The following is a 24,355-nucleotide window of genomic DNA, read 5'->3' on the forward strand; positions in this document are numbered from 1 at the left end:
CTTCATACAATGTTGCCGCCAATGGTTTGAAGTGGTTTGTGATTGTTTCTTTGAGCTCCTCATAAGTTTGGAAGCACCCCACTTCACGCCACTTATATAATTCAAAAAAAGATTTTAAATCACCAGGTGTTAAGTCAGGACTATATTGTAGGTGTTCGAAAATGTCCCATTTAAATTGCTCAAGAAGTTGTTGGGGTACGTGACCACTGTGACGCCGAATGTTGTTATGGACCAGAACAATTCTAGCAGGTACAATGTCTTTTTTTCTGTCTTGAATTATCCTCAATAGGGTTTTTAGAAGCCTCATTATAGTAACTTGCAACAACCGTTGTTCTCTCCTGCATCAAACCCGCAAGCAATGCCCTTTCTTAGTCCCAAAAAACCGTTATGATGATTTTGCAGCTTTTGCATGTTTGTTTAAATTGTGGGTTTGTTTGGCAAATTCGTGCTCATCTCTTGCAGCGTATTTTTGAACCTCACAGTATAGCTCAGCTCGCATTGTGTGACTTTTGTCTTCTTCCTAAATTAAAGAAGTCGTTGGGACAGCCGTGCTTACGAACGGACGAGGAGCTGGAACCTGTCACAACTTGTTCTATGCTTAGATTCTATAGATTTGGGCTTGAACAATCACATGAAATGTCATTTTTATATTGTTACTGAAATTTCGAAACTGACTTCTATTTTGTTACTGAATTGAAAGATGCAGTCGCAAGAGGTACAAAATTACTTGTATACTGCACATATTTTTGCTGTGTATTAGCACATTTTGCTAAGTAACAATCGAGAAAAAAGCTTGTTAGATTTTATGGAAGCCTAAGCATGCCGGTAATAGTCAGTTTTTGATAAATACTTCAGGTTATCATTCCTTCCATGCTTGATAATGGTGCAGTTGATTTTCAAAAAGGACAAAGAATGTCTATAAGAAACTTTCAAACTGGTATATCTCATGAAGGAATTTTTCTACCAAAAATAGATGACATATAATTTGATCAGCTCATCAAGAGCTATCGACTGCCGTCGAGAAAAAAAACCTATCTGTCTTAGTTCAACAAATGACTTTTTTGCCGTAGGCCAAGTTTCTAACGTCATCATTTAGAAAGGAGCAAAAGATAAACTCTAATTTCTTTAGCAATGAGAGAACTTTTAAAGTTTAAGAGGCAAATCTGATACCATTTCTGTATCGGCCTATTTTCGGTTTCAATGTGTACCTTACTACTGAAGTTGACAACCCCTTTAAACTTTTAAATTGATACATTTCATGAAGGAATTTTTCTACCAAAAATGGATGACATATACTTGATCAGCTCATCAAGAGCTATCGACTGCCGTCGAAGAAAAAAATCCATCTGTCTTAGTTCAAAAGTTGACTTTTTTGCCGTAGGCCAAGTTTCTAACGTCATCACTTAGAAAGGAGCAAAGAACAAACTCTTAATTTCTTTAGCAATGTGAGAACGTTTAAAGTTTAAGTGTCACATCTGATACCATTTCTCTACCGCAATCCCAAGTGCAAAAAAAAGAATGATAAACTCAGCTGAAATCACGAACAGAAATGTGTAGAAACAATAGATTTTTGGCTCCAGGCAAGAGTTCTACGAAGCTTTCCAAAATGCGAAGTAATATTGATCAATCCGGCCTAAGTTCCACACTTTCCGTAAAAACCGCAGAGGTTAGACCCTTACCACTTTCTAGGAATAAGCTGAAATCGAGGTGCTAGAGAGAGAAAAAAAAAAGAATACCAAAGTGTTGCTCTCGCAACACAATAATTCTTATCCGACGTAATCATCAAACATCCGATTTAAACCTATAAGAGAGCCCTTCATTGGATCGGGCTCATTTTACAGAAGTCATACCATGCTTTATTTTTTCGGTGCTTTATTTTTTTTTTTCAACGCTGTTTTTACCTAGTATAAGAATACCCTAAAGCGCTTTATGTTTCTACTCTGCTTAATCTATATTATGTATTGAAAAAGGCATTTTAATACTTTTGCATAATTCTTTATGGATGGGGAAATGTCACGAGTCAGAGTATTTCAGCGGTTTTACAGATATGTAGGATGGACTGAGAAGCAATATTTTTTCTTCGTTTTAAGTCTTAATTCCGCTGCTGACTCCCATTAGAAAAACTTTGTTTGTAAAGTGTTACAACTGTGAAAGCGAATACTGTACAGCATTACTATGAAAACTGAGGATCTCAGTACAGGCGTAAGCTGGCTATATTCTGGAGAACGAGGAAGGATGTTATATTCTTCCAATGCTTAAGAAGAAGTCGATGGCGAGCCACTTTGTTGCTGCAATGACATTCATCAGCAGATTGGACGTTGACATGAAGTTTTGGAAGCATTTAGTTAACGACAAACTTGTTCCAACTGCTAAGACGTCATTCATTCTGAAGCTTGTCGCCTCCCAAAGACAGTTTCTGTGGATGGAACATCCTGCCAAGCTGGGAAGTTGGTTTTATGGTGTTGACCTTGTGTCATTTCAAATTGGATAAGATTTAGGCTAGCTCGTCTTCTGAAATTTTAGCGCTTTTAGTAGTTCTTGACTTCATATTATAGCGGAAGATTACACAATAAAGAATGTCAATCAAAGTCACAGTGTCCTGAGGGTGGTTCATGTAACCAAAGATCGAGTAGCCTGAACTAACTGACGAAGTCTTTTACAGCGGATGGTGTGCCGTACAGTAATAGCTTAAAAGTCTAAAAATATACTCGGATATAGCCCAAAAAAGCTATACTATGATATGAAAAAGATTCTGAAAACTCCTTTCGTTCGCTAGGGAAAAACAGAAACACAAATGTGGTTTATAGTACCATGCTCCCCTGAAATCCTATTTTGAATACTACCACCACTACTACTACTAACAACTTACTGCAGCCTAAGCCACCTAAGGCCAACACAGCTATGCAGGCTCCTCCTCCAGCGAAAACTATTCAGAGCCTTCCTCTTTACATCCTCCCGGGAAGACCCCATTTCTCTTAAATCTTTCCTTGCGACATCTTCCCACCCGAATCGGAAAGGACCTGCTTCTCATTTGGCGCTAGACGGTTAGTCGACAAGGACAATCTTTGGTAATTTTTCATTCTTCATTCACAAAATGTTCCCTTGGTGCATTTAATCAAATTATTTTGAATAAATGCATTAAATTTAAATTTTTTCAAGGACAGCTAGTATTTCTTATTCTTTCCTTTTTTGATAAAATAATGTTTACAGTTATCTGTACTAAGTACTTGATTAAATCTTTAGCAAATATTAAAGTATTTGGTTAGGTTACAATGGACTTACAGAAATACGTCTCCATTTATGTTTGTGTGAACGGCTCTGTCTGTCCATAACAAAATTAACATTTACTCATACGTTCCAGCTGTAGACGGTGGCAATGATAGCCAGAGTTACCACAGAAATATTGCTTGGGGTAGGGAAGAGTTCACACTTCCAAAACCAATAGCGGAAGAGTGGAACAGAATCTATGTTTTTCTTTTATTTTTCGTTATGATGTGGTAAAACTCAAAATAATAAGCCCCAGCTATATATGGAAAAAAACCCATAAATATTTGGGAAATGCTAATCTGATATAAAATCCAACTCTTAGAAATCAAAAAATAAATTGCACTTACTTTCATACAGAATCTATTAACGCTTTCTACACTAAGAAATAACCAGACTTCTTCTGGTGTTCCAAATCCAAGCGCAACCTTCTTTTTACCAATCTGAAGAACAAATGGTTCTGACCGAACAAATTTTGTGGCTTCAATTAACATCAATAATTCAGCCTTTTTCCTTTGACTCCTCCAAGAATAAAATACAGAACTAATTGGCAACACTGTTATCAATTCCTCAGTCCCAAATTGACTTATACCAATTGCAGTATTAGTTCTATTAATGATTTCAAATGGTAAAGGGTTTTTCACTTCCTTCTTGGTCCATGAATTTAACAAACACTGAATATTATAATGAACTGACTGGCCCATCTTGATGTCAACAGAATCTCGAATAGTGACCGTCAAGTCAGAAGCATTGGAGAGGGCTTCATTAAAAAAGGTGACTTCAAGAGGACAGTCTCCCAAGACATTTTGATAAGTTAAATATCTATAGTCTATCATATTTACCGATAGATGACCAATAAGATCAAAACGGGACTGGCCTGACCAATTGGTTTGAGATAATGACACTTTTTTTAGACAAACTTCAGTACTTGCAATAGACTCTTTTGACTGTTCCCCTATTGCAGCCACGAGATCTAAAATGACAGAAATTTCTCTGGCGTTAAATGAAAACTGAAAATTTGGCAAGGAATGTGCATCAAAACACGAATCAACTCGCATAGAACACAAAAGTGTTTCTGGCTTTACTACTAATACCGATTTTTGATCCTCTTCATTCAAATTCATTACAACTCGCCATATTGACGAAGCTACAGAATTTCTCCGATCGTTTTTGGACGGCAGATCCAATTTGGTAGATTGCATATCTGACAAAGAAAAACGCTGATAAGATTTGAATATTTTTGAAGTCGGGCACCAAAATTGAAGCACACAAGGAACAGATCTTGAAGTCTCAGGAAATGTAAAATCTGAAGCTTCTTCAAGTGGTAGCGGGCTGATTTCAACTCTTGTAAGAATCCTTGGATGAGGGTATTTCCAGACCAATGATGAAGGTAAGTTACATGCATGAATTTGGTACGGCAAAATAGATAGTGGGTTCGCCATGTCTTCCTGAAAAGGGACATGATATTGGTTTTAGAGCATTGTTGAGTCATTCATGACGAAATTCTAAAATTACTGTTATTAAACTAAACATTCAAATCTCCCTTTTCCATTTTTCCTTCTTGTAGCATTTTTTTCAGATACCTACAAGACATCCCCGTAAATGTGACAATTCAATGTCTCAGCCACAATACACTGACAAATGAAATTGTCTTATCAATATTAATCTATTACAGAACACAATAAAATAACGTAGCCTCTAAACAGTGTCTAACCCCTTTTGAAAGGTACCAGTGATCAGATCTAAAATTTAATTGACATCTTATCTAAACCGTCACATATTTGGACTATGCAAGAAAAATTACTCATGTACAAAAAGTTTTTTAAAAAATTTTCTATCTGAAAGATACAGGCATTCTAGCCTCGAAGTGAATTAGCACACAAGTTCAATCAAGCCAATCTTTAAAAGTCACATAAGAGTTAAATAGAAAATTCCTTCTAAGAAGAGTTTTAAAAGGCCAAAAGTTATCCCTAATCGTTCGAGCTTTAAGGAAGGGACATGATTCTTTGGGGGGCGAAGGGTAACTAAATAATTACTGCATAAAAAGTGCTCGATTTTCAACATAAAAAAAGAACCAGGTTTTGTCAAAAATAATTTCTGGGAAAACGCTTCCCTTAAGATTACATGTACTCAAGTTTTAAGATAAAAGCGTTTAAGCGTCAGGACAAAAGGCAAGCAGTTTCTTAAAATTCTCCGTAGTTTTAAGCCCCCTAGGACTTGCAGCCTGGCAAACACTCTTCTTCCGTCTCACTTTGTCCAAACTGTCGCTTTAGCCACTTCTCAACAGATCCATAGAGATTTGAGCCATAGTTTTTAGTCTCACCCCAGTGACAATCAATCAATGACTACACCCAATTATTTTACCATCCAAAAAGAATTAAATAAAACTAGAAAATATACACTACACTACAGGATCGTCATCACTCCGTCAACCAGGCTTCTTGCCCTATCAAATCACCACTAGGATAATGTCTCTCTCCAGAACTTGCCTAGGCTTTACGATGGACAGTCTTGAGGACGCCCTCCAGGAAGTGAACGCTGCAGCAGGAAATTTGTACCATGCTAAGCCGGTTTCAAAATACCAAATTCAGAAATTAAATCACAAGTGCAGAAAACAGTACATTATTTTGGCGTCTTTTTCATTTCTACAAGTTATTTGAGGGGCCTGATTATTTCATATCGAAGGCGAGAAAACAAATATTTAATCCCAAATAAAATATTGAAGTACTCTAATCCAAAATGCATATTTGACATTTCTAAAACATCAGAAAAGAGGTGTAGCAAAAGTTATGATACTCTTCACAGGGAGATTCTTTTTGGAAGACTTAAAATGTAAACTTAGCGGAGGACCTTACCGAAATATTACCACTGACTTTAGACATGGGCATAGGGATGGAGGGGGATCAGCTGCCCCCCTAGAACTTCAAATTTACACTAGATATTAACGAGAACTTTTCTTGTGTTGGATATTCACGTGTTGATGGTTGAAAAAGCTGGTAATAAAAAGAAATTTCAAAATATTATTTCCGGTATCGATATTCAATATTGTTTTTTTTTTAATATAAATCTACATTTTTGATGTTTATTATCGCCCAACTTTGAACATTTGAATTGAATTATTAGAACAAGAAGCTGTTATCTAACCCTAATATGATTTGTGTCAAATCGCTTTTAAGGACTTTATGTTTTCTGGAAATCGAAAGTAGGATAAATAAACCCACGAAAGTGGGTTTATTATATTATAGTATTACAAGAAGATAATAAGACTATAGAGATCCAAGAAAATTGATGCTGGAAATAATTGATCATTTATGATTTCTGGTGGTTACTGATAAATAAAGATTTCAAAAGGTTAGAAAGAACTTGCTGGCGATGTGACGTTTTGTGAACTAACGATGTAACTTCACCCCCCTCCATCAAATAATGGGCTGCCCCTCCCCTAGATAAGATGCTGTCTACGTCCATGGCTTTAGAATTTATTCGTTTGTTTCTCATGCCTTATCTAATTTTTCAAAAAGATCTAAAGCCTCTAACATTTATTAACTAAGCTCTAATCCTTACAAACTAAGAAAAATGCTCGTCTATATTTAACTTCAAGATGACTAAATATTCAAAAACTTCCCTATTTACAAAGAAAAAAAATGAGAAGCTATCAACTCATCCTTAACACGATTTTTGACCTATTTGTTTGCTAATCCTTTAGTAATGAATTCCAGACCTGGTGAAGATCAAAATAGCTACGAAAAAAAAGAATTCATTTAAGCGAAAAAACTTACTTTCTGACTTTCATAGGACAAAAACTGAAAAGGTCCAGTCCTTAGGTCATCAACGTAGGCAACCGATTCTCTCATTTGTTCTTCTGGTACGTTTTTCCTGGACGATTCTCCACTTTCTCCTTTAACTTTATTAAAGCAAGAAATAAGCTCATTGGTAGCCGCACAAGCTTCTTCTATAATAACGGGGTTTAAAAGTAAAATTAATTTATGAAAATTAGTAAAACCTTCAACAGCTTTTACATGTCCATTTTTATCAAACTTAAAATTCATATACGATTTAAAATTCACTGGCTCCATTAGCATCTTCTCGTTGATGGTCATGGTAATCGAGTCCAGGGCCAAAGATATATCACTTAACCCTCCGTCATCTGTTGCCTCAGGAGAAACTACAAGACTCAAATTATCAAAGCTGCAATTTACACCATGGTCCATCAGTTCAATATTCAAGACAATCTGGGAAGTTTTCAGAATGGCTTTGTGCAGACTGGACACACAACCCCAAGAATTTCCGGGTTCTGATTCCTCATTTAAGAACGGCAGCATTCGCTGGTACACCTTTTTCAGTTCTTGGATTAGAGGAAGCTTCAAATTAATTTTCGTGGGTTTTCCCAACTCAAGTCGAATAATGCCTAAAAAAGAATAGAGCTTCTTATGTACATTTGCCTACTGCTAAGAAAATTATCGTTTCATGCATCTGGAACAACCACTACCACAAAGAAATCACTACAAGTTCAAACTTCATTTTGATCATTGTTATTTTTCAGGTACTCCGTACTGCCAGATTTCGAAAATCACAAGTTTTAATTTTCCTAATAAACAAAATTTTGTAAAAATGTTTTCAGCCGAAAATAAGGAACAACATTAAAACCTAAAACGAGCAGAAATGATTCCATATATGAGGGGAGCTGCCGCTACCACAACACTCACTCTGTAAGCTAAAGTTTGACTTTTTGTCAAAATTCTTTAAAAAAGGCTGCTCAAATAAAAGGGCTGTCGAAATTGAATGAAAAGTATCCTTAAAATTTTTTTGAAACTTTAACACACAGAATGATAGTTGAAGACAGGGCAGCCCCCTTCATACACAGTCTGTTTTTGTCCATTTTAAGTTTTAATGTTTTCCCTTACTTTCAGTTGAAAAAAAATTATTTTTTATTTCATCAATGAAAGACCCGAGCGCGTCCTTCGTTGATAAAGACACATACACATAACAACCGACATTTTAGCAGCAAGATATTGAGCCGCAATCCTTCATGGATTTCGACCTGTCTGAATGGAGGAATACTACTAATACTACTACTAATAACTCACTGCAGCACCAAGCCGCCTGAGGCCAACACAGTTACGCACGCTCCTCCTCCAACCTAATCTATTTAAAGCCTCCCTCTTTACACCCTCCCAGGAAGTTCCCGTTTCCTTTAAATCTTTATTTATGACATCCTCCCAACCCATACAAGGACGACCTGCTTTCCGTGTAGCCCCAGACGGTTGGCCAACTTCGGTAATCTGTCATCCTTCATCCGTAGATCGTCGCCTAGCAATCTCAACCTTTCTTTCATTATAGCCGTAGAAAGCGGGATTGAACCACATTTTTCGTACAACCTACTGTTTGAAATACGGTCAGTCAGCCGGGTACCAAGAACAATCCGTAGGCAATTTCTCTGGAAAACATCTAGTAAATTTTCATCTGCTTTTCGGAGTGCCCATGCTTCAGAGCCCTGATTTGACCACTATCATCACTGTAGCTTCCAATATTCTAATTTTGGTTTGCAGACTTATCTTTCTATTCTTCCAAACATTTTTTTAACTGTGAAAAAACACCCTGAGCCTTAGCTATTCTACTTTTAACATCTTCACTGCTCCCACCATCTTTACTAATAATACTACCAAGGTAACTGAAGCTCCCAACCTGATCAATCTTTTCGTTACCTAATGTGACCTTTTCATCTTCACTTATTCCTAGCCTTAGTGACTTAGTCTTCTTAACATTAATTTGCAAGCCTATTTTAGCACCCTGAACTCGCAAAACCTCTAAAAATTCATTCATTTTGCTCACACTTTCATCTAATATGCTTAAATCATCAGCAAAATCTAAGTCCAGGAGCGTTTCCCTCCCCATTTGATTCCATGGTCTCCAATTGCCTTTCCTTTGCTCCTTAAGACGAAGTCCATCAAAATGATCCATATAAAGGGGGATAGAGCACAACCCTGCTTAACTCCTGATTTAATACAAAACCACTTGCTAACCTCATTTCCTACCTTAACCGCAGCAGTATTATTCTCGTACATAGCACAAGTCACTTTAATGTATTTTTCTGGTACACCATAAGTAGACCAATGGGCCTTCCCAGCCCCTTCGCCGCTACGGGCGATATCTGAAATGTAAGCATGCGGTTGCTCATTTCAACCAAATTCGTGCAAAGGTTTTCTTGCGCACAGTTGGAGGCAGATAGTGGGCCCGTGACCTTTCCACTACTTTCCCCGATACACCCCCCCCCCCCCTTGGTACGCTGGATTCGGGATCCCTTGTCTGAGAGGACGAGGGTTCGAATCCCGGTGTACCCAATTCTTCAGTTTGGGACGGGGGTCAGTGGCGTGACTCTGTAAGCTTAGCCAGAGTCGACCCAGCTCGAAATGGGTACCTGGAGAAATCTGGGGAAGGTAAACAGGAAGGGTATGCGAAAGCACAGGATGGCTGGCCCCCAACCCCCCATTGCACTTCCTGGCTGAAGGGCCAAGAAACGGAGATCAGCACCGCCGGTACGGACTGTAAAGTCTAATGCCGTATCCTTACCTTACCTTTTACCTCCCCCCCCTTCGCCCACCGTCAAATGTTGAAGCAATATAATTTTTGTCTTAACAAATTTTTATTTTTTAGGTTAACAGGAATAAAATTCCTTATCACTTTTAAAAATAAAAGCATGTTTAAAAAGTTTTGTGCGATACTTTCATGTAATTGTTCTAAGAGTGGACCGCTTTCTATTATTTTTCAAGTTGCTTAGGAGTTCAATTAAATATGGTCGAATTATCTTAAGTTTTTTAGAGTGTTGGCTAATCTTTGAGTGGGTTCAGTAATGCGAGGCTGACTTATTAGATGTTAAGTTACACAAAGATTAGGCTGCTTGAGATTTAATTATGTGCTCTGTGAGTTTTGTGAGGCTTGACTCGTGTAGGTTTCAGCTATGTAGGCTACGAAGTGTCCAAAACAAAACGATAAAATTTCGTTTGTCTTATCTGTTATTTATAGTAATATTTCTCCCTACCTCCTTCCTCTTCCTCGTTCACCTATACTAACCACCAAGCACCTTAGTGAGAAGATCATACCGTCTATTACTGTAAAAAAAAACTATTAGCATATTTTTCTAATATGAATAAAAAATTAGCATTCTATTCCCCCTCCCCAAACAAAAAAAAACAACAACAAAAAAAGCAATGCACTTTTACACAAGACATGTAAATGAAGTTAGCTCTTTTGACTACTGTTGTGTGCAACAGTCAAACAGTCATCTTTATAAATAGCCAAGACACAACGGGGGTCAAACATAGCACGTTTACGGTACTTTACATCCCATCATGGTTGCAACGATAGCTGCAACCTTGTAAAGAGCAAACCACGGCCCATATTTATGGGCGTCGTTTAGGGGGGAGAGGGGGCACTTTTCTACCCAGAAATTTAGAGAAAAAAATTATTATATAACCCATGCCCTCTGACTATCCAGATGTGGATCCCTCTTCCACCCCCCCTAGATAAAAATGCTAGAAATTCACCCCTACCCATAGTAACCAAAAACAGTTGCCTAGTAAGGAAAAAATTGCCATTTGTAGCTGATTCAGGAATGATTCAGGAATGATTCGGATCAAAATAAAAAGCACACACTTGGAATCATCAGTATCAAAAACCCATAGAGGTCCCCGCCTCGAGCAACAAGGAAAACCACTTTTTCGTATGGATATCACTGATGTGTCCTATTTTAAGCCGCTAGCAGGGTACAAGAAAACTAAAGAACGGCTCATTTAAAGCTATTTTTTATACCTAATCCCTTTTTATAATTCGACTTGATAATGCCATCACAAAATGTCATATGACACCCAAACGATGAACTTTAGGTGTCATTCCTAAAATCGAAAGACTGGGAAGAATTAAAAGGGTACCATTATAATCTACATGGTCGAAAATCCTCAACCTGAGTTATACACTCCCCCTCTTGTATATGCCCCCTCCCAGCCCCTATAATATTTTTGGTAGATTGTTTACTAAATAAAAGAACTAGCTGGCTACTGCAATACCATATAGAGAACTGTTTAAGGTCTCATTTAAAAACTAATTTTTATACCTACGTGCTTTTCATAAATTTGTCTCGGCAATACTGTCATAAAGTCCCATGTGGCATCACAATAGCACTTTTTCATGCCGTATCTATAGTTGAACGGCTAGGAATTATGAAATGGGTACTGTTAATCTCTACAATCGAAAACCTTAAATCTGAGTTTTACAATCCTCCTTCTTGCATACCCTTCCTCCCATACCCCTAGTAAGTTTCCTAAATCGTGGCTTGACTAGCAGAGGTAGAAGACTCTTTGGCGTGTTCTTTGTAAATTCGGGTCGATAATTCCATCATAAAGTGCTATATGGCATCAAAAGTGGCATTTGTTGGTGCTGTTTCTGGAGTAGAAATACTGGGAAAGACGAAAAGGGTACCGTAGAAATCTATGTGGTCGAAAACCAGTAACCAGAGGTTACAACTCTCCTTTTAATATAACCCTTGGACTCTTTGTTTGGCAAATTTCCAGATTCTTTTAGGAAAAGTTTAAGAGGGGTGTGAAGAAGAATCTATACTTATTACTCTATTTTTGAAAATAAAAACTTGTGTTGAGTTCAATAATTTTTTCCCTTTGTTCACCAGTTGAACAAAGATCTTTTTGTAAGGTTTGTTGTTTATATTATTGAATGCTAAAAACGAACAAACATTAACTATTAAAAAACTAAATTTTTCTGAATAAAGTAAAGAGTGAAGTCTAAATTTAAAGTAAAGAAAAATTATCACATCGCAGTTTATGCAATATATTTTTGAAAAACTGTTTCAAATGAAAAAGCTAGCTCTTTGCTGAAAACACAAAACCGAGGCAAAAAAGAGGATTAGAAGTAGAAAGATCCTCAACTGGCCATCAGAAAATCAAACAATCATTCATAAGGCCCTCAATAATTTTTTTTTAGACAAGAAAATATGACATAATTTTAACTCTCCAAAAATTCAAGGAAGCTCAGCTATCAGTAAAGCACTAATATTCAGAATTCTTTAAATACACGGAAATATCAAGTTGCATAAATATAACGTTGCATAAACTACAAAGAAATAACTTTAGTTCGTTTTAAGTTTCAACTTTGCTCTTTACGTACATCGTGAATCTTTACCTTTGTTAAAATTAGTAATTGAAAAAACCAGAACCTATGTGTATTTGAACCTATGTATATTTGATCTGATGCCATGAGGTGTTAGAGGGATGTCCAGAGTAAACAAAAGAGCACAGAAGAAGGGGACTGATCCTCCTTCGATCGGTTTCAACCCGCTTAAGAAAAAGAACAAAAATTTCAGTTTTCGATTAAATGAATGGCCTGCCTAATTCCTGCATTAAACTTTTCCATCCGAAGTGGCCGGGGAAAAAGTAAGAAAGTTATTAATGGCAGGCAGTTCAAACTTCACTTATGTAATACTAGTGTATTGACTCTGATATTATTTAGAATCAAGATATCAATATTATTATAAAAAAGTGCTCAATTTCAGTTATCGACAAACTTTAAAAATATTAGATAAAACAATTTCCGATATAACTAATGATGTTGAGAACTGGAAAATCGACAAAACCAACCGACGAACTGTTTAAAAATTGGAAGAGTTTAATCAGAGTAGAATAAACAGTGATAAGTAGAATAAAAATAGGATTAAAACAAAGAATTGGTCAGCGAAATATACACCGCTATGTATACAGTACTTAGATATTTGAATTATAATTCTAGTAACAAGAAATGTTTTAGAAATTAAAAAAAAAATAACCAAGCTATTGAATCCACATAAAAATCGTGTCGTTATTTCCGTTAATAAGTCTGGTAACGAATTTCTTGTTGCTCCCTAAAACCTATGTCTGTAAAGGGTGAACTACAGAGAAAATTTACAAAAAAAAAATCGAATTGGTTGTTGGAAATCTAGAAATTTGCAGCAATCCGACTTCTTCTGTCACACTCCTCCATAAAAAAGATAGCCAAACTAAATACTCTAACTAGAAAGATTACCAGGAAAATCTTAATACAACAAAATCCCACTTCCACGAAGGGAAGATACCTTAATTCCTTTGTGAAACATTCCATCCGTCACTTTAACCTATAGTTCTATTGCTCGTCGTATTTTTCTTATTTTTTTGTGTGTGAGTGTACACAGCGGAACCCAACCATCGTATACAAAAAAAAGAGGTAAAAGAGCAGCACCTTTCCCTTGAAGGAGTTGCGTCAACTTTCCCTTGAAGGAGCTGGAGCACTTAATCCGGCACTTTAACATATAGTATCATTGCTTGTCATTTTCTAACTTATTGTTCTTTTATTTGTGTATACAGAGGAACCCTATCATCGTATATAATAAGAAGAGGTAAAATAATATCATCTTTCTTTCGAAAGAACTGCGTCAACTTACTGTTAAAGGAACTGAAGAACTTTCATCCGTCACTTTAACTTATAGTATTATTGCTTGTCATTTTCATATTTATTTTTCGTTTATTTGTGCATATAGCGGAACCCTTCCATCGTATACAAAAAAAAAAGTTAAAAAAGCATCATGTATCCCTTGAAAAAACTGCGTCAACTTTCCCTTGAAGGAACTGAAGCACTTATTCCGTAATTTTGACTTATAGTGTTATTGATTGTCATTTTCATATTTATTTTTCTTTTATTTGTGTATATGGCGGAACCCTGTCATTGTATACAAAAAGAAGAGGTAAAAGAGCACCACTTTTCCCTTGGAGGATCTGCGTCAACTTTCCCTTGAAGGAACTGAAGCACTTCATCTGTCACTTTAACCTATAGTATTATTGCACGACTTTTTTTCTTTTTTTTTTGTGTATATATCGGAGCCCTATCATTGCATACAAAAAGAAGATATAAAGGAGCATCAACCTTCCCTTGAAGGAGCTGCGTCAAATTTTTCTTGTAGAAACTGACGCACTTCATTCATCGCTTTAACCCCGTGATTCATAATGTGGGGCGCAGGTCCCACCGATGGGGCATGACAATATTTTGGTGAGTCATAGTGAGGATGTGCATTCTTCATCACATTTATATGCATTTAAATAGCAAGATAGTTACATGATAGTATTGCAATGAGGTAATAAATTGTATAAAAGGTGCTGTATTCAGACAGTATTTTTCATTACTGTCTAGTGGACAGCTCTAAAATATGTCTAGTGGACAGCTCGAAAAAAAACAACAAATTAATGGCCTTTTAAGGTTGGTTCAAATGAATGCAAGTAAAATTTTGAATAAAAAATTAGAATATCACAAGGGGGATTCAGGATTTTAAATGCCTAGATGGGGTATGGCCCTAAATTGGTTGGGAACCACTCCTTTAACCTATTGTTTCATTGCTTTCATTTTTTTTTGTAAACAGCGGGGCGCTGTTTACAAAAAAATATCATCGCATAGAAAAAGAAGATATAAAAGAGCATCACCTTTCCCTTGAAGAAACTGCGTCAACTGCAAAGTGATGAACGAAGGATTTATTCCATTCGGTTCGATTGGCTCTCCACTCCTTGTTTCAAATATTTTGAGGCTATAATCAGTCTCATTTATATCGGTTACTGTCTTAAATGCACCTCCAATTGATACACTCGAGTCATAAGCTGAAAATTCAAACTTGTCGAAATTTTTTATCATGTGGCTAATAATATAAGGTTCAAGCAATTTCAGGTTTACTAACAAACTAGAAGATTTCTCATCGAAAAAATGAACATTCAACTTCTTCATAGTAGCGTATAAAGTGATAGGAACTTCACAAGACATATAGGTGACACTTGAAGCCTTGTCCGGTTTGTGTTCTACCTTTGTGTAGAAATCGAAAGACTTGTAAGTATTAAATAATAACTCTAATACTTCAGCACTAATATAAAGAGAAGACATGCTTGTAAAATAAACTTCGAGACTGTGACCACAGACTAAGGATTCACTAAAACTTTCTGACTTCACACAATGCAAAATCGCAGGAGCAAATACTGCTTCAATATCAGTCAAGGATATTATGGGTTTGCTTTTCACTTCTTCTACATTTTCATAATCACAATTTAATTTATTCCATCGAAGAGCTGGATTTTCTTGTTGATATACTGAAGCATCCATAGATATGGCACTTGCAGGGATGAGTGACACTGAAAACCCGGAAATTACAAGCTTGTATTGACGATCTTCAAGTTCAGATCCTGGAATGTCAAGGAGGTTTGCCTTAGTGGCATATTCGTAAAGATCTGGCCGCAGTATCGGAAATCTATTAATTTTATTGTCTACTTGTGGAGTTATACTTGCTTCAAGGACCTGTAGCACAAATGTGTCAAAGTCTTGCCCAGGAAGTGTAACATAGAATCGAACTCCAAAAGATTGCAGGTATATAAGTGGCAATGACGACCCATTAATTGTAGCGAATATGGACTTTGGTTGCTTATTTACTGGTGTAAAATTCCTTCCTAAATTATTGGGTACTTTCAATTCCATAAGTATGCAAAAAATACTTGCAAAGCTTTGAAGAATATCTCGAGAGAGTTTTACGTCAAACTGTTCAAGTTGAATGTCAACCTCACTAATATACTTTTCCTTCGTCATATCAAGCTTGGGCATCTGATCTTCTTCAAATTCAATTTTCGATTTGAAACTTTCAATTTCAGCTGTAGTGTAGGTGGCAGTAAAAAAGTTATGGGGTTTTGTCAGGTCTTCTGGGCGTGGTGTCATATTCAAAATGAGATTCTTTAGAGTTGTACCTTCTTCAGCTTCCCATGCTGTGCACTTCCCAACTTTTGTTTTCAATTTCATATATACCTCTTGATAATCGAAGGAAGTGTATGCGTCTTCAACTTCCAGCGTTAAAACTTTACTTGCAATGCTTAGGGTTGCAGCTACCTTTGGTATTGTGAGCTGAAACCATATGGAAATTTTGTTTTTCATACCAGCAAGCGAGCTAGATTCACTAACGTCGGATAAGCCGCCACTTGGAACTGGGACGACTTTTCCTGCACTGAGGTTTAAACTTAGCAGCGAATCAACGAACCCTAGCATCATTTCGGTAGCAGATATAATGCTTTTAATTTTGGAGATGGATAGTGAAAAAACTATTGGGTCTAGATCTGAATGGATACAAATGGAGGTTTGTCTACAGGAATCAATGGTTGAATCGGCCTCTGTCACTTTCATTTCACTTTTTGTTAATATGGACGTAAAGTTACATGGCAAAAGAATTTTATCATTGCAATCCACAAATGAAAACTTGGATACAGTCACTCGAAGTGGGAAAGCACTAGAAGACAAGGGAGTTATTCTGTCAGGATCACCATGGCATTCTGTAGTCATTTCAATGGATGGTAAGGTAATAGAAAATCGAGTTCCTACAACCATAACCCCTGGTTTTATATTAATTTTAAAACTGATAGACGAAACAGCGTAAAGCCAATTCAAAATCTGAGTTTTCTTGGAGGATGGTCGAACATCTAATAACATTCCAGAATCAGTTGAAAGCCTAAAGAACGAACTGTTTAAACTCTTTCCATCCGTAAAACTTTTTGCAGTAGAATCAAGTGTAGCTCGAACCGAGTTCTGATTTGTACTTGCTTCACTTTGGTTGATTACAGGTTCAGAGGGAGGCGGCACTGGCTTATACCCAAAGAAATCGAAAATATCTTGTCGTAAATAAGTTTCATATTCAGCTACACTCAACTTGAGGGTCGCAGGGCTAAGGGGGCCAGAGACAATGTCACATGAAATAAACGGTGTATCTTTGCTGCACTTGGAGCTAATAAAAATAGGTAATTTGTCCTGAAAAGCTTCAAGTTCTGTAAGGGATAAGTTATAACTTGTACAGCCATCACTGTAAGCCACTTTGCCTCCAAGTGAAAATACTTTTAATGATATACATTTATCCCAAATAACTGCATCTTCAACAATACGCTTAAAATTTTCTGAAGAATGCTCTGGTGAAGCTAAGAATAAAAAGGTGTGGTTGAGAACGAGCATCTGTGGTAGGCCAATAACAATCCGACATTCTTCAAGAGATATATGATGAATTCTGCTCGGAAACAAAGGATCTTCCCACAATTCAGGATGTATTAGGGTTAACTGAGTGTACAATAACTTCTTCAAATCAACCAGTTTTGTGTTGTGTTCGTTCAGACCAAGAAATACTTCCATTGATACCTGAAACACGAAGGAAAATGTCAGTGGCGCAAAACGAAGGAGGAGGGAGAGAGGTCATGTGCTTCTCTCTATTTATTTTTACCCCCTCCATCGGTTGTGAAAAATACCTTTTGGGAGGATATTTTCATTTAAAAGTGCTTTTTTGTATTTTATTGAAAAAAAAAAGTTGCACCTCTTGATTTGAAAAAATTCTTCCCCTCCCACTATATTTTCCATGAATTGACAACCCATTAAAGTATATAAAAATGTAAAAAAAGGCGATATTCGACTTATCAGACTTAAAGATTTATATCAAAGATTAAAATTGGAGGTCAAACCTGAAGGGTGACAGTAATGGTATCAGTGGGGTTTCAACTTTATTTGGTTATTAAAGATATTGCGTGGTTGCCAGGAAGATTAGAGATTTTAAAAAGGTTTCCTCCTAAAAACTGAAGACTTTACAAGATTATCCAAATTGATTCCGATAAACAAGGATAAAATAATACAATTCGCGTGAAACTCTCCGAGTTCCATTTTTTATTTATTACTCACAAACCTTACATATGTTATATCTACTAAAATTCTGCTGACATCAGAGAGCTAAGACAACTCTAGTTTTGACGGTCCAGGTTTGCGAGCACACCTGTGACCAGACCTTCTTGGTTTTTGTGAACACACCTAAGTTACATTAAATAAAACGAAGAATTAGTAGTGGGAAAGAATTTAAATCCGATTGAAAGAGTCTTGATATTTTGCAAATAAGAAGGGTGATCATATAATCAAATAGATCAACTCAAACTTCAGTTTCGGATCAGAGGTACAAACCTGAAGTTCCGTTTTCTACTAGAAATCCGCCAAACGGACACTAATGTCAAAAAAATATCCATTGAAAGGTCTCCGTAAAACATTAGTTCTTGGAAATCCTTCTAATTAACATCTGGCATATAGAATTAACACATAAAAAAAAAGAAAATGTGAGTTAGATTAAACAATACGTGCAAATAGTATGAATTTCATGACTTCAACCGTAAACATTTTTAGGGATGAATCTCTGACTTCGGACAAACTATATTTTTGGGCCAGAACATATGGGTTTCCGTAGATGTTTTCATATCTTTTTTCTAACTTTACTGGGGTATTCTTAAGCCGTTTATAAATTTAGATATGTTATGCACAGTAGGGCGGAGAAAGAACAAGCAATAATCAATTCATTAGTAGGAGTAATATATGCAGTTGCACAACAATGAACTTGAAAAATAAAACGTAAACACATAACAACACTGTACTAGCAACAATACCGAAGGAAAATTAATTTTAAAATCTCACCACGACAGCTATATCTGAATAGCAACTCTGTACTGTTTGGTCGTCAAGGTTTTTGCAAGAGGTAGCATAATTGGCAAGACGTCTAGGGTACATCGGGACTGTTTGCTGAACAATAATGTCATCAAATTTCACCATAACACTGAGTTCATCAGTAGACAGATCTGATCGGGAAATAGACCTATGCGATGGCAGGGGTAGGAAAGATATTACTGGTGATAAAATCTTAAGTTCATATTTTCGAAGGTTTATTTTCGGCTTAACATCATCAGTAGGACGGGTGTCAATTACAGGTGGTTGAAATGGAGGATATTCTGACTTCTTTAATGAATGGAAGAGCATCTGAAGTCTGTGCAATAAGCCCGGAGTAAAAGTTAATTTAGTCCTTCCAATAAAAATTCTGCACAAAGCTTTCTCAGGATAGTCGCTGAAAAAAAAAGCTAAAATATAACAAATTATTGCTTTGGGATCAAGAAGGTGTCTAAAAAGAGCTATTAGTATCGAGTTTAGAGGGTGTAGAAATTGACCCGTTAAAGAGCTGATAGATAATCTGTATGCTGCAAGTTAGTGTTCCAACATTCTACCGTCTGAAATGCCTGTGAAAGAGGTTATAAATGCACCGTGCATTTCGAAACAAAATGAGTTTCAGAACCATTTTTCTTCAATAGGCCAAAAAACAGAAGAGCTGATTCCCTCGTAACTAGAAGACCTAATTTTAGATTTACTCTGCCATCTCGTATATCATTGCACTTAAAGAAAATTATAATAGATGGCAGAGTATACCATGTACACAAAAAAAAAAGCTTGTGCAGTAGGGATCTTGGTAAATTTAAAAATTCCGGAGTATATTTTCCCATTTATTTATCGGTTTAAGATATCGCTACTCAATGATCAATGTCGATAATGTAAGTTTTCAGATAGCTATAAGAAAAGTTAAAATTGGTTACAAAGTAGGCGATAAAAAACGATCTAAGTAATTACAGCCCCATGTCAAATTTACCTGTTGTTTTTCATCTTAATCAAAAATTTCTTAGCACCTACCTAACCAATTTTTAGAGAAATTTAATCTTGTAAATAGTAATCAGTTCGGTTTCCGTAAGAATACAAAAAAAAACGAGGGTGCATTAATTTTTTGACTAGTGCAATTGTAATATAGCTGTAGATCACAATAATGCTGGTGAAATGTTTTTTGATCTGACGAAGGCTTAAACACAGTTGATTACAACCTACTCCTGGAAAAATTTACGTTTCTGGAGATGAACTGCATGTCATCTGACCGGCACCCTGTGGTTTTTGGTGTCTCGCAAGAATCTATTTTGGTCTCTTGAATAACAAGGAAAATTACAAGAGAAAAAATAACAAAAATAAAAATAACAAGGAAAAGAAAAATAACAAGGGCTTGACAATCAAGAAAAGTGACTTTTTTCTTGTCTTTTTTTCTTTTCCTCAGATAAGGGGCACTGGAACATCGTAGAGAGCTGTTTGATGGTTCATTTTAAAGTAAATTGACGGGGTTCAAAACCTTTTGTAATTATAAAACATACTTTAAAATATAAACAATTTTTTTTTACGAAACACTGCATTTTACTATAACATATGTTATACCTCATGTTATTAACACCAGGAAATTTGCGTAACGCATATGTCGTGCTGTTACCGGTTAAATTTTATTTTCCGACGGTGTAACTGAAATCTTTTACAATTCCAGGGATTGTGAATCCTTATTCCTTACGTCCCATCATTCAAACAACAAATATAGTAAAGACGGGTCACTATCAGCAGTGCGTCAAATAGGATCAATCCGCAGAAATTGACAGCGTTATGTGGCATCGTTCATCCAATTAATCTTAGTTCCATATCCAATATTAAATTTAACGAAACCCTGAGCACGAAATAGATCTGCCACTATGAAGATGTTTTCACTCTGACTTCACTTAATCGACTGATTGATAAGCAACTGTACTGACCCTTGTTGGACTAAAAGATATTTTATTAGTAACAAGCTTCAACTCTAGATCCACTATTTCAAATCCCAATAAATCATTTCAATTAACCAAATAAATCATGTCTCAATAATATTTTTTTTATAAAAACTCCGCATAACAACGTACAAATTAAATCAACTGTTTGCAAATTATTTAATCAGATTAAAATGACCCTTTCCCTAACGAGGTACAATCCTGTAGACATCACATAATAAGATTAGGATAGAAAAACAAAATTAACACTGAATCACCACAATTTAGAAAACAACAAAGGACACTTACCTGTACTCGAGAAAGTCTTGCAACTGCATTTGGTGATTGCTTTGAAAATCTTCAGGCAATTTTAAAGAATAAAAATAATCAATTGCCAGAAACGAGGTCCGGCTCATCATTTCTATTTCAGACTCTGCAAGGATTCGTTCTTCCCAATCGGTGGGATATAGCTTTTCAATATCAACAGTGTCAAATAATGAACTCTTCAAATAGGCTTTTGACATAAGTGCAGATGGGGACACGAGATAATTTGGTTCCTGGAAAGATGAAATGATTGTTTCAGCCTTAAACGAGATACTAGAATATACAAGGATGCAATTAGTCTTTTATAACCCCCTTTCCACCCCATTCCTAAAAGACATACTGCCACGTGGTACATTCTACTAAAAACATCTACACTCCATAAAAGAAATAATATTTTTCTACTTCATTGACTGAATTGCTTCTTTTCACACCAACTGTAAAAAGGAAAGGATCGTAGATCTTCCTGTTGAGCGTAGGACGGGTTCAAAGCATCATAAAGGGCACTGTATGGATGTTTTCCAACTTCCTTCAGCTATACTATGTGCTAAGATGTCTCTCAGCTCGTTTGACAGGGGAATTTCTATGTCTAATAATCAATTCATAAAATAGAATTTTGACATAAATGCAGACGAGCATACAAAAGGTTCCTAAAAAGTTTAAAAAGTCTTATGTTACCCTCTGAAATGACATATTAAAATACACAAGGGGGCTGTTTTGAATCTATACAAAAAAAAAACAACTAAAATCCCCCGAACTAAAAACAAAGTAACCTACAGTATAACATATGCAGTATCTTTTTTCTCCTCTTTCCCGTTTTCTCTTTTGATTTTATTTCAACTTTCTTTCTATTTCAACATTTTTGTATATTATAGTATTTGACGATTGACAGTAATTTTATTTATGTCTAATTTCCGCCAGCCATTCTACGGAAGAAAATATTAATTTCTTCTATATTTCAGTATGTCTGTTTCTTTCCTTGTGGCAGTACTTTTGCCTAATTATAATCATAAATTAATATTTAAATCAGAAATAGAGTATTTTCAAAGTGTACAATTCATCAAATTTTTTTTTAATTTGATCCTTGATTACTCTGCTGCAAATCTGCAAAGACACAGACAGTATACAAGTAATAGTGAACTGATTGTTTGTCATTTATATGCTAGATCAAATGAAATCTTAGAAAACAAAGTCTTTATTTCTATTCATTGAAGTTTTGGGACCTTGGGTATGGGACAAGTTTGGAAGTTTGGGACTTTGCAAAAAAAAACTCTTTATATAGTACATGTAGGATCTTAGGTAAACTTAGACTCGGATAAAACTTTAGTGCCTTCTTATGCTTCAAAGAAAATTGGGAATAAAGCAAAATGTGTTAATTTACTGGAAATCTAGGAAAATTTTCTCGAGAGATCGAAGGGGCACGCGGGTACAAAGCACCTCCCCGGCGTTCATGCCTGACTTTACTCCTGTCTAGATTACTGGAATAATAATGAAAATCTATTAAAAATGTGCAATTAATAAAGATTTTATAATGAACATTAAATCCCTTAGAACTCTACTAAAACCTCTAGTGCCTTCTAATGTTTTCCGCACACAGTAACTGTATCGAAGTTTTTATTTGCTGATTGCAAAAACAAAATTGTTTTCTCATACGGAAACCTCGAGAGCATTTAAATCAGGGAACGAAATTGAAATTAAAGAAAAGTTTTGCTACGACCACTTCAGCATTTGGTAAAAACCATAATTTAGCATATCCTTATTGCAAACAAATTTTCGCATTTGCAATACTTTACTAAAATAAATTGCTGATTTCTAAATGATTTTTCTCAGCTAATTCTTAACCAATCATTGCTGTCTGCCATACTGCATATATACCATCCAAAGATTGTTGCACGGTAATAAAAAGAAACTAAAATATGATCTTCTGATAGTACTAAGTACAGTTGCAACTAATCTTTAAAAAGCAAAATTTTAATTGCTTAGTTAAGTCATCGCCAACCGGTATACCTGATATATACGAGCCTAGACATATTCCGAAGTCATTAGAGAAAAATGATACTTGAATCCTTAAATTTAGTTCTAAGTAAACATTTATTTAAAACACAAAGTACCGCTTTTGTAGAATTTCAACTTCGATACAGCCTGTAGAATTATGACGAGCATGGACATACATCTTTCTGATATGCATAAAAAATCCACATCTCGATTTAAGTTTTGATTTCCTATGGGATTTTTTTTTCGTTCTACTTACTGATAGGTTGGTATTTTTAAAAGGTTGAATCAAATAACATATTTAAGAATTAGTCCAAGAAATTTGGTCGATTGCGAGACACACAGGCCCGAGAAACACTTGGTTTTTTTATACCGAACGTTTCTTTCACCGAACTTTTTCTTAACTGAACATTTCTTAGAGGCGTATAGGATAGCATGGCGATGTACACATTAGGAGGTAAAAAAAAAACGTTCGCTAAAACAAACGTCGAAGGCAGCAATGCAGTCGTCCATTGTCCCTACAATAAACGAACTACCAAATAAACAACCGTTTATCTTAACATCTACTCAGAGATGATGTCTATGGAACTAAATGGAATTGTACAGACTTGGCATTTTTTGCCGCTGACCACTGCTGATGAGAGTGTCTTTGCATAGGGTATATAAAAAAAAATCAAATTGGAATTCATGTATGAATTTCTATTCCTGAGAAGGGATAGGCCAATTGTAAAAGAAAAAAAAAGAAGATAATTTAACTAGGAAGTGCCCAGAAATTCAAGCAAGTTTAAAGTGGCTGGGTTCAAATTAGCCCGTCTTCAGCCCTAAACAAATTAAAGTTTATTTATCATCAATAAAAAAAATTAAGTGATGATCCAATTTAAGTACTTAAATTTTAACAAAATTTGAATTCATTTACATTAAGAACATCTCTACCTACCATACTGGTTTTCAGAATAGCTTCTAGTATAACTGCCCCTTCCCCCGAATTCCTGTACATCTGATAAATTTACAAAAATATAGAGGTCATACAGTGTGTTTTTCTAGTAAATTTTCAGAGGGGGCATACAATGTATTTCTTTGCTTCCTCTTCAATCGTCGGCAAAATAATGCTAATGCAAGAATTTGTTCTCTACTCATGGTGTACACAACACTCAATGAAATAAACTCTTTTTGTAAGGTTTCAGGTCTATTTACGATTTATTGTGATCTATCTATTATGATCAACTGATGTGGCAACGGTGGCAATGTTTACCGCAGAGTGTGTATGCGCTAGAGCAGCAACGGCCAAATAAACGCTCAATAAGAAACAC

The 24,355-nt window shown here is 35.8% G+C and overlaps 1 protein-coding gene across 2 annotated transcripts in view; it reads right to left on the minus strand.

Moving 5' to 3' along the window:
• Positions 1–24,355, minus strand: part of LOC136025223 (intermembrane lipid transfer protein VPS13B-like) — a gene marked incomplete at its 5' end in the record, with an annotated part of 79,609 nt that overhangs the window by 39,299 nt on the left and 15,955 nt on the right. For both annotated transcript variants that reach the window (XM_065701046.1, XM_065701045.1), the window contains 5 exon segments: positions 3,615–4,712; positions 7,041–7,669; positions 14,751–17,472; positions 18,778–19,201; positions 21,042–21,289. In XM_065701046.1, the coding sequence (XP_065557118.1) occupies positions 3,615–4,712; positions 7,041–7,669; positions 14,751–17,472; positions 18,778–19,201; positions 21,042–21,289 (5,121 nt within the window).

The sequence above is a fragment of the Artemia franciscana genome, chromosome 3, assembly GCF_032884065.1.
Source record: "Artemia franciscana chromosome 3, ASM3288406v1, whole genome shotgun sequence".
NCBI lineage: Eukaryota > Metazoa > Arthropoda > Branchiopoda > Anostraca > Artemiidae > Artemia > Artemia franciscana.